General features: G+C 39.4%; 1 protein-coding gene across 3 annotated transcripts in view; it reads left to right on the forward strand.

The window, feature by feature from the left end:
• The window catches only part of MPPED2 (metallophosphoesterase domain containing 2), a 107,510-nt gene extending 96,817 nt beyond the window's left edge, over positions 1–10,693 (forward strand). For all 3 annotated transcript variants that reach the window (XM_074884569.1, XM_074884571.1, XM_074884570.1), the window contains exons 5-7: positions 3,996–4,111; positions 6,779–6,892; positions 10,480–10,693. In XM_074884569.1, the coding sequence (XP_074740670.1) occupies positions 3,996–4,111; positions 6,779–6,892; positions 10,480–10,598 (349 nt within the window). In that variant the 3' untranslated portion in view covers positions 10,599–10,693. The remainder of the gene's footprint in view (positions 1–3,995; positions 4,112–6,778; positions 6,893–10,479) is intronic.
• The last annotated feature ends 351 nt before the right edge of the window (positions 10,694–11,044 follow it).

An 11,044-nucleotide genomic window follows, 5' to 3' on the forward strand; every position in this document is an offset into this window, starting at 1 on the left:
CCTTTAAAAGTGTTAAAGTTCCAGAAGGAGCCTGCATCATCTGGATGAACTTGGCCATGGCCTTGTGTCTCCTGTTTCACCATGCGACGGTATTGGCTCTGAGGTCTACACACCAAGGAATGGTGGTGATTTTGTGTCATAAAATAAGGCTTCATCCCTGTGGGTTTTTGTGGGGTTTTTTTTTAATGTAATAGTAAAACAGTAAAACCATACAAAGGTACTTGGGAGAAGGGAGATCTGATCACCCGCTGAAGAGGCGGCTCTCTGCTGTTAAAAGCAGATGGATTTCTGTGTCTTGTCAGAGGCTTCTCCCAATGCACCTGCAAAAGGAGGGTGAGTCTTGTTGCAGTGCTTAAGATCCCCTCCTTCTTGGTATTATGTCAAGTGATGTCTGTGTCTCTTGCAGCACAAGGTGTGAAAATAACGTGCAGCCTACTGCATAAGCATCCTTTTAATTGCAGGAAATGTAACTTCCAAAATGCCAGGTGGAGGGGGATCTGTGGGGATTCCTGCATAGAAGTGAAGAACTGAAGAGAGTAACGATGGGCCAGGTGTCTGCCTTTTATGAGGATATTCCCTGTGTCACATCTGGTGCCAGCATAACTGCTATCCCTAAATGATAAGGAAGCTTTGCAGTCAGGGGAGGGCTGAGCTGTCAGGTGAGCCAAGGATCAAGAATTATCATGACGGTTTGATGACACATGAAGGATGCTGTGAAGAGCAGCGTGGTTCTGACAAGTGGAGGCTCAATTAGGTTCTCCCAGACACGGGCTGACACGCTGGGCAAGTGGGACCCACGTCACACAGGGCGTCGGGTATGAGGAAGTGTTCTGGTCTGTCGGACGTAAAATGACAAAGTCATTTGTAACCTCTCATTACTAATCCCTGTGGTTTTTACGTCTACGCCTCCCTTGTGGCAATATTCAACAGCTGACAGCTTTCTTTTCTTGCCAGCTACTTAAAAATTAAGTATACTATTAATGGGTTAAGGAGTTAACTGAAATTTTTTACTTAGAGCTTCATAGGAAAGAAAAATAGGTCAGACCTTAAATATAGTTACTAATGACTAAGTAGCCTTTACTAATTATTTGCACCTGATTGCAGCTTACCACAAGCGGGTGCAGCCAAAGTTCATTATAGACATTTCTTCCTAGGTATGAGGTGGTTTCTCCCAGTAAGTAATCTGCTTGAGAATATGTTGCAGAAGGCATGTAACTACACACATGATTTTTTTCTTCTAATTTAGAAGACATGAGCGACTCTATTTAACTCCTATGTATGCAAAAAAGGGCACTAATAGGAGTAAAATATCCGTATCTGATTGATACCCCTTGATAGGATGCTGCCTAACCTACAGGGCAGGCTTCGTCTTTCCTGCACACGTTCAAAGTTTGCTGGGGGTAAACAGCTATTCGTCTGTCCACTCATGGGATTCGCAGTACATCAACTCCATTTTGTCTGCACTGCAACACAGCATAGTGCAAACATCGGGTGACCTTCCTTGTGATCTCATCTAAACCTGAATCTGTGCCATAAAGTTGTTTTTCTTCTTGGTGGTGTTCTGAACATGTCCTCTTTCCTCTTGACTTTCTGGCGAGGCCTGAGCCACCTCAGAAATGCAGGGACTCTCAGTTTGCCTAGTCAGGGCGCAGTACTCTCATTGAATATGCAGTGCGGCTTTGTGTTTTAAATGCCTGAAACCTAAATCTGTAATCCAGGTGTTCTTCCAGTCATGCCTGCTCTTCTCCTTGATATATTAATTTTGTATGAAAATATTTAGTATATTAAAGAAGTACTGACCATCTTTTTTTGTGCACATGCTGCATAATGAGGAAGGTTTTTCGAAAGTTTTCTTATAAGTGGATTCCCATGTGGTGCCTGTTAGTCACAGCTAATTACAGAGGCTGGCGAATGAAGAATATATTGGAGCTCAGGTTCCCCTCCTCCTCCTCCCCCAGTGCTTCACAAGAAAATAAAATAAAAATCCTGCAGACAAATCCAGGTTTTTCTCTGGTTGTAGTCTCCAAAGAGCTCCAGAGAGATCACAGATGTGGTTTCACGTTTCAGGTTTAACTATGGTGTAATAACTACAGTATTATCTGCAGGAGAAATGCAAGTGGGGAAAGAATCATTAATTGACAGTGAAAAGTTCAACCTGTGTGCTCTATGTTTGTTTTTTTAAGCAGCTGAATGTTTAGCCAAACCATATTTTAACTTTTAACTGCAGCCCTGAAGGTTACAATAATCTTGATATGTTAAAACCTGGCAATGTTATAGGAAGGGAAATTTTGATACTTGTTTCGGTAAGGTCAATCATAGAAAAGCAGAAACACTTGTGATTTATTTAAAGCTAAGATACATGCTTCAGTTTTAATTCAGTTGCATACAGCCCTCCTGTGAGGTACACTGACCTTACTTTACAACACACAAACTTTTTTCCATGTTTCAGTGGGTGCAGAGTAAGCCAGTAGTGAGAGGTGAAGTTTCATTGCTAGGCACATGAGGAATCCATAGCTCGCATAAAACGTTTAACTAACATGTAAATTACCCATCTTTTTTAGCATTCATCCAGCATCCAGAAAATCTGCTAGGTTGAATGAGTTCCTACGTGTGTGTGGTATAATATATATAATCAGAACTATATATATAAAATGTATAGAACTACCTTCATTGGTCAAATTATTGTCTCTGGAAAACAAAATACTTTAATGACAAAAAATAAAGATTAGAGAAGTAATCGCATCCGGAAATTTCCACTTAAATGCATATTTGAGGCTGAAAAAGTGCCTGATTTAGAGGGTACTGGAGGCAGTTTACGTAATGAAGTTGTGTAGGACTCTTAATGCTCTCTCTCTTCTTAACAGGTATGCTTCTCTTTAAGGTTGGTCTGTGGTTGTTTTCCCCAGTTTCTTGAGTTTTTTTATTTTCAGAACTGCAGTACACAGAAGACTGCAGGAGTAGCTTGAACTCTCAGACAGATGCCCCCAGATGACTAGGGCTAGGACAGGAGCATCCGATGTAGAAAGTGAAGTCTAAATCTGGGAAACACACACGTGGATGAAAACTCTTAAAATTAGTACAATACTAACAGCTGTATAAAAAGTTGTTAGTAACAGGTGTAAATATTATAGTGTGTCTTCAGAACAATTGCTCTGTGTACCCTGGTAAGGAGAGGCTTTATTATAATACCAGAATTACTCAGTTTGGCTGTTATCCATTGAAAAAGTACTTCTAGAAGGTCTGCGTTTCATCACTATGTGCTTGGGTTGATGCATGAACCAGTGTCTCAGAACAACGCTATGCTATGGTGGAGGAGACTGAGGATCTCAGTTCTCCTTAAAAAGTACTGAATGAATTTTAAATCATAAGATTTCTTTAAGAAGTTATTGTGAGGCTAAACACTGTGTGATCAAGATCTCTGGGAGGCTTAGGAGTTCAAAGCCGAGTTACGTGACAACGTCCTGATACTAAAAGTGCTGAAAGGATCAAGTTTGAGTTTAGTGAAATACCATAGTGCAGATGGTGCTTATAACCACTGCATCATACAGTCTTCCTGTTGAGCTGTTACCCACTAGCTGCCCTGTGTTGTGAGAAATGGACTCTTGCCTCCAAAAAACTTTTGAGATATTTTTGCTTGTTTTGGTAGGTAATATAAGGAAGTAGTTCTTAATGTTTGAATATCCCCAAACTTTGAAAGAAAACTTTAGATTTAGACTGTGTCATTTTAATGTTTTTCCCTTTCTCTATAGTGAGTAAACACCCCTAGGGCTGAATACTCTTGAAGTACAAAAAGAACATCAGATATTAATCTAAATTCAAATGTATAGATTAGCGTATGTATGTATTTGAACCAATTTGTTTTAGAAGCATCCCCTTCAAAAAGGCTGTCTGCGTGTAATCTCTAAAGCACAGAAATTGTTTTAGTTATGAAAAAATGGAGAACAGAAGAGATTTTTATTTTACACTGATACAGTTCATCTTATTTTCCTCCAAAGGACACCATGGTTTAATGGATGGGGCTTTAACCTACCCAGAGGTCAGTCTTTGCTAGACAAGTGGAACCTTATTCCTGAGGGAATTGATATACTAATGACACATGGACCTCCCCTTGGTAAGTGAAACAAGCTGTGTGTGATTTTTTGCATGAGAATTTTACTTTCAAAATAAACAGAATGAATAATGCTATAAGATGTACCGTAATCTCACTCTAACTCAAAACTATGAATTTAAAAAGCCTTTTTGGAAGAAGTGTAAAGTGATGATTAGGTTTAGCAGATCTGTTGAGCTTCCAGGTGTTTTCTTAATAAAAACTAAATTTTTTGTTGAACTTAAGCTGGGTAGGATCAAATATCTGACTCCATAGCCATTATAGTTTGACATTTTATTTAAGAGCAGTATTCATCTGACAGTTTCCAATCCCATACAGTTTTTCAGAGATTGGCTAGAACTTGTAAAACATTTTTCCCCTATAATGACATGTTACCTTAAGATTTTAGTGCATGCAGTCAAGAGTTCGGGAGTATGTAGTCGCATATTCTCCTTGATAATGTCCATGTAAACTTAGAATATGTAACAGCAGTTTTAGAGGTATTTATTGGCTTATAGCAAATTTGTGAAGGAATAAAATTATGTTCTCAGATAATTGTTCCTTACCCGAACTAATGACAGGTGAGCAAAAGTCTATGAATGCATAATTTGTTTTTTCATTAAGTAGTTGAAGTTTCTCATCTAGTTAAATTTTGCTTGCCTTGTAAATGTGAGTAATTCACTGATCCCCATTTTAATTTTAAGTTCTAAACTAAGTTCTGATGGTCTCAGAAAGATGCTAGGATGGTCATTCAGCAGAGGCAGGAGCACTCAGTTAAGGCATATCTAAGGTCATTAAAGCCCACACTAAAACCACTTGAAAATTCTCACTATTTTTTCCCTATCCTGTATCCTGTAAGATAGTATTGCATATTTACTGCTTTTCTTTAAGACACATGTGGCGAGCAGTCTAGGACCATATTTTAAATATTTCAGTTGGTTTTACAACAACTGAGCATCTGCCTTTTATAAATATGGCTTATCAGGATAAGGGAGTGTGTCAGTCTCTTCTTCATTACCGTTCCCGTTAGTAGACTGTGATTTTGCCAGAGTGTTGGTAAGCTCTTGAAATCCAACGGGTCAGACGATCATGTGAAGGCACTGACTTTTCAGATGGTAGTGAATATAAAAAAAACTTCTGAGAATTGCAAGGTGCTATTATAAAACAGCACTGAAGTGCTACCAGGCTGGTTTGGTGCTCTCATAGAGCTTCTCAGTGACTGCCAAGTCAGGAATTAATGCATGTTTGTTTTGTACCACAATTAAGTTAAGAGTCAGCAATCTAAGCAGAGCTAAGGAAAAAAAAAAGTCCAGAAAGCTTTTGACCAGTAATGTACTTACCAGTCCTTTTATATCTTGGTTACTGTTTTAATACTACTTAGAGAATGTTGCAAGACTATCTGTAAATTCTCTTTAATCTTAGCAGAGCTACGAGCGTGCTGCTTTGATAAAACAGTGATACACCATCCACTGACAGTGGAGCGCACCGGATATTGAAAACCAACGCTTTGAATAGCATCTTTTAATCTTTTTATTTTCCCAAAGAAGCAAAAAACCCCACAAGCATGTTTATGATGTTTCAGGGGTGCTGTTTTAAATGGATTGCTAATCCATCTGCTCTGATTAGTTTCATATAGAAATACTGTGATGCTGCAGACACTAATGAGTGCTTTAATTGAATAGGCATACTTAAATTTTGGTTTTGATAGAGATAATGAAGTTCAATTTCAAAAGATTGGCACTGGGTTTTAACTACAGACACAGATTAGGTGCTAGTACTGTGCCTAAAAGGAGGGGTCTAGGTCTCAGCCTGCTTGATAATATTGACAAAATGCTGCTTTTAAAATTATGTAAATATTAAGGGAGGTAGAGCTGCAACTGGACTTTTTGTTCTCTCCAAAATTCAGTCAAGTTCATGTCACAACATGTTTTTACTACCTGGGATAAACTTGGCACAGGGTGTAATTACTCTGAAGTCAGTAGAACGGTGCTACTGTTGGATGCGGCTCCTGATTTCCCTTCTACTCCTCCTCATTCATCTTGCCCTGCTGATCCTTGTCAGTGCTAGTCCAGGCAGCAGACTTCTGTAATAACTGATGTCACGTTTTGTGCGTTTCTCCATATTAGCCGTAGGACTGAGTGGCAGTGTAGTCAATTAGCACTAGCTTGTTGGAAGCTATTTTGCTACATTGCTTTTTGTCGTGACCGGGGGCTCAGAAGTAACCTGACACTTGCAGACTTGTGTTCCTTTGGAAGCTGTGGGAGACTGTATTTTAAATCTTCGGGGTGGCAGAGGTAGATCAGCTGATCCTCCTGAGGTGTTTCATTTCTGGAGTAACCACATACCTGGCTTGGGAAACTGATGTAAGAGCCAGGGGAAAGGGAAGAAAAATCTGCAGCAGTGCCGGGAATAAATGTCCCAGGGTTTCAAGGTGGAAGATGAGTTTAAACCTATAGTTTAAAAAAACCAAATCACATCCAGAAAAATATTAATGCAGATGGAGGGAGGAAATCTTAAGGAAGACAAAGTGACAGTGAAACATTTCTTAAAAGCCATTGTGTGCTTTAATGGAGAGGTTATGACTACAGATAATGTAATAAACCTTCTGTGAATTATGACTTCCTGAAAGACTACGTGAAACCTTACCTGAATAGAGAAAATTAATAGTATTGATTTGCATTTTGCCTTCAGGTTTTCGAGACTGGGTTCCAAAGGAGCTGCAGAGAGTGGGTTGTGTGGAACTGTTGAACACGGTGCAGAGGCGAGTAAGGCCCAAACTCCATGTCTTTGGTGGGATTCATGAAGGTAAGAAGCAGCACTACTCCCCTCTTTGATCTCAGGGTGATTTCAAAGAAACACATTTTGATGGTGTATTGCAAAGGATGGATAATGGCATTTTGGACTAAAGTAGGGGGAATTGAGGGAAGTGACTGCATGCACAGCACTTCATAAATTTATGCCAGAATTAAAACAGTTTCAGAAATGTGTGCTGCATTTAGCCACCTACATCTTTCACTGTGCAAAGGTTGTTCTATACAGGTTACTTGAAAGCTATTCAAATTTTGACAAACTTGGTTAGAGAAACAGATGAGATTCCCAATGCTCAGAAGCCAAAATGAAAATTATCCCCATTATTCCAAGCAAAGGAGCCAAGAAAGGTGCTAGAAAAAAAAGAAAATCGAAGACAACTTACTGTCTCCGCTCACCTCCCTCAGCATATAAGGAAAAGCAGAAAGGAGGGCATCTTGAGTCAGACATCAGGAGGAAAGACTGCTAGAACTCACTTTGCATACATTTCTAAAAGCATCTTGTAATGCAGTTCGTACTGTGTATGTTACCTTCCAGCAGCCTCATATTTTAGAAGAGGTATTTCCCCACTGTCAGTACCAGATCAGTCAGAGTGTGAAGCTTCAGAAACAATAAGCTCAGTTTGTGGCAGTGGAAGAGGCTGAGAGATTAAATACATTTTGAAGATACTTAAATATTTAACACAATTTTGCAGCTTTCATGTGGCTGAGAGACAATCACTAGGAGTTCTGCCTGAGAGAGTATAAGACTTTGTGACCCTAGAACTCAGAATTACACGTTAAGTGCTTTGTATTGTCCCCCCTGGAGGTTTCTCCATTGACTCTAACTAGGTTCTCCATAGGCTTACAGATTTGGAGGACTTCACAGAAGAAAAACAAAAAAAGGTCATCTTTCTCAACTAGTGATGTTGGTTTTTCTGAAGCCCTTGTGACTTCATACAATGAGTTTCATGCCTGGTATCTGTAAATAAAGAGTTTATAATGGAAATACTACCATGACCTTAAGTATAGTGGCATGAATAGCAATCTTTTAATGCACCCAGGAAATGATAGGATATTTTGTATAAATATTAAACCTTGCACATTAAAAATAAGTGAACACAGCAAGACCTCCAGCTAAAACATGTAAATTGTCTACAGCCTTTGTAGGCACACTGGATGATAAAACTTCTAGTTGTAATAGAGTTAAGTAATGGGAGAGGAAGGTATTTTAATGTGCAAGATCATTATTATGAGAAAGCACAGAGGAACCATGTGCAGCACCTTACATTTAAATCTCACAGGAAAGGTGGCAGCACATATTAAAAGTAAAGGTTCAAATAAATTCTTACAAGGATACTAACAAAAAAGTTAAAATCCTGTTTAGTACTTACACAGAAGACATAAGAACAGCTTGTTTCAGTACAGAAAGAAATAGCCAAGTGTTAAGAGTCTTACAGTGCAATTAATTCTCATCCAACTCCAGCTGAGATGAACATGCACCACATTCCATTAAATCAGTGGAGGCCATACACACATTTTGGTGATGCAGGGTTTTTTTCCTGGTTGATAAGCAAGAACAACCACAAACGAGGTTTTTCCCACCTTGAGGTGATCTAAATCAAAATTGCCAATCTAAATAAATAAAGTAATACACGCGGACAGTGCAGCAATTCTGAAGTGATTATTCTTTCTGATAGACACTGTGGGTAGCTGTATTTATCTTAGCTTTCAGACAGCAGTGATCTGTATTGTATCATAATGGTTTAAAAGAAAAACATTTTTCCCCTGTGGGTTTGTGATGGGAAGTTCTCTTCTTCCATGAAACTGGTTTTGGGGTTTTTTTGAAGTACATTTAGTGCTAAAGTCTTCCTAGATTTTTTTCCTAGTTCTTTGTTAGCTTTTTGTGGATGACAGCTGAAAACAACGGCAAAGCTTACTCTCAGCTTTTGCACTGGTGGAACTGGAGACCCTATATCCTTATCCTTGAGAGAATGTCTGTAAGAGGAGAGCTTCTGCCTTTTCAGTATCTCTGTACTTCTGTTATCATTCATTTTCTCACATCTCATTTGCTGAACAAAGGCTCAGGTATGACTCAATTCATGGATTGCTATAGTTTGCTCCACTTGCCCCAAATTACTGGAGTACACAACCCTCTGTTATGTCCTATTCCTGTGTGGCAAGTGGGAGGGAAGATAGAGGCCAGCAGAGAAACAGCACCCTCTGAACAAGATCACAGAATCATTCAGGTTGGAAAAGACCCTTGGCATCATCGAGTCCAACCATCAGCTCTACTCTACAAAGTTCTCCCCTACACCACATCCCCCAACATCTCATCTAAATGACCCTTAAACACATCCAGGGATGGTGACTCCACCCCCTCCTTGGGCCGCCTATTCCACTGTCTGACCACTCTTTCTGGGAAAAATTTTTTCCTAATGTCCAGTCTGAACCTCCCCTGTTGTAGTTTAAAGCCGTTCCCTCTTGTTCTATAGCTATTTACCTGTGAGAAGAGACCAGCACCACCCTCTCTACAATGTCCTTTCAGGTAGTTGTAGAGAGTGATGAGGTCTCCCCTCAGCCTTCTCTTCCTCAAACTAAACAGTCCCAGCTCCTTCAGTCTCTCCTCATAGGATTTATTCTCCAGGTCCTTCACCAGCTTTGTTGCCCTCCTCTGCGCTGGCTCCAGCACCTCGATATCTCTCTCATATTGAGGTGCCCAAAACTGAGCATTGCTGACCAGATGTTTAGAAGTTTGAGAACAGCTTTCAGCATTCTGAAACTGATGCCATAGTGTTACTGAGGAGTCAAGTCCTTGGCATGCTGAAAAACCTGTGGTTAATACTCGCTACTTTCTGCTTTTTTGTTTGGGAAGTGAGTTATCAAGATCCCTTCGTAATGAAAAGCAGTCGTCTCTTTAACCTTCACCTCAATTTTCTGCTTAAGCTAGAGGTCATCCCTTGACCTCCAGCACTCTGTTGTGTTTGTAGCAGGAGATTCCTTTTCTTAGTCACGATTTTCACTGGTAGATAACATATGTAAAGTAAATATGTATGTATGTGTATTTTTAACCTGGTAATGAGTTTTGAAGGTTTCACCGTGCAGTGTGAACACCAGCTTGGCAGTCCTGTGATGAGGAACTGGATGATAAGGGTTAGCATGGGAAAAGCTTACTGGGTTCAGTTCATTGACCAGAGAGGGGTTTTTGTAGGTGAAACCAAAGTTACTTCTAAATCTTTTGCTCCTGATTGGTCTTTTTCTTATGACAGACATTACAGGCATGTATACTACAGCCCACTAATTAAGTAATTAGAAGAGTACGCGTGTGGTTTTGTCTGTGTTTCTGCTGTATCCAGTTGCAACAGAGGATTTTCATGGGGGGAAAAAGTTTGTACAGAGACGGAAAGCATCAGTTCTTCTTTCAAATACAATACATTGTATTTTTTTCAATCAGGCTTTTGTGGCGGCTTTCAAGAGCTTGTATTTTGGAGGGATTAATTTAATTTTATTCCAAAGCATTGATTCCACAACTAGCTTTCAGTGCAGCTGCCCACGGGCAGTATTGTTTGTTTATATTACAGTAAGCGTGACACATTCTCCCTACAGGTTATGGCATTATGACAGACGGTTATACAACGTACATCAATGCTTCAACATGTACAGTCAGCTTTCAACCAACCAACCCTCCAATTATATTTGACCTTCCAACCCCTCAAGGATCATGAAGCACTACTGCACATTGGGAACTGGGGAAGGTCTATAAACTGCCATTTTCTAATTACAAAACGTACATTCTGTTACATGTTTATTTCAAAGTTGGGGGGGAGGGGGAAGAGAAAATTTGGGGGAACTGTGGGGTTTTTGTTTTGGGGTGGGTTTTGGGTTTTTTGGGTTTTTTTGTAAATTGCTGGTACAAAAGAAACAAGAAAAGTTAGAGGTTGTGCTTTTTGGAAATGCAGCATTCATTTTAAATTGATAAAGCATTGTGAATTTGTAAAATGAATTTTGTTTTTCAATAAATTTGCCATTGTAAATTGTTACAGTGTTCTCAAAAGGACAGCCAAGCTTTCTTTTAATAAGTGAGAGACCTTATTTTAATATTATATTATAAGCTAAAAAATAGGCAGCATTTAAAAACACCCAAATTTGCACAACTTATGTTATTGTCGGG

The sequence above is a fragment of the Strix uralensis genome, chromosome 15 (genome assembly GCF_047716275.1).
Source record: "Strix uralensis isolate ZFMK-TIS-50842 chromosome 15, bStrUra1, whole genome shotgun sequence".
Classification (NCBI taxonomy): domain Eukaryota; kingdom Metazoa; phylum Chordata; class Aves; order Strigiformes; family Strigidae; genus Strix; species Strix uralensis.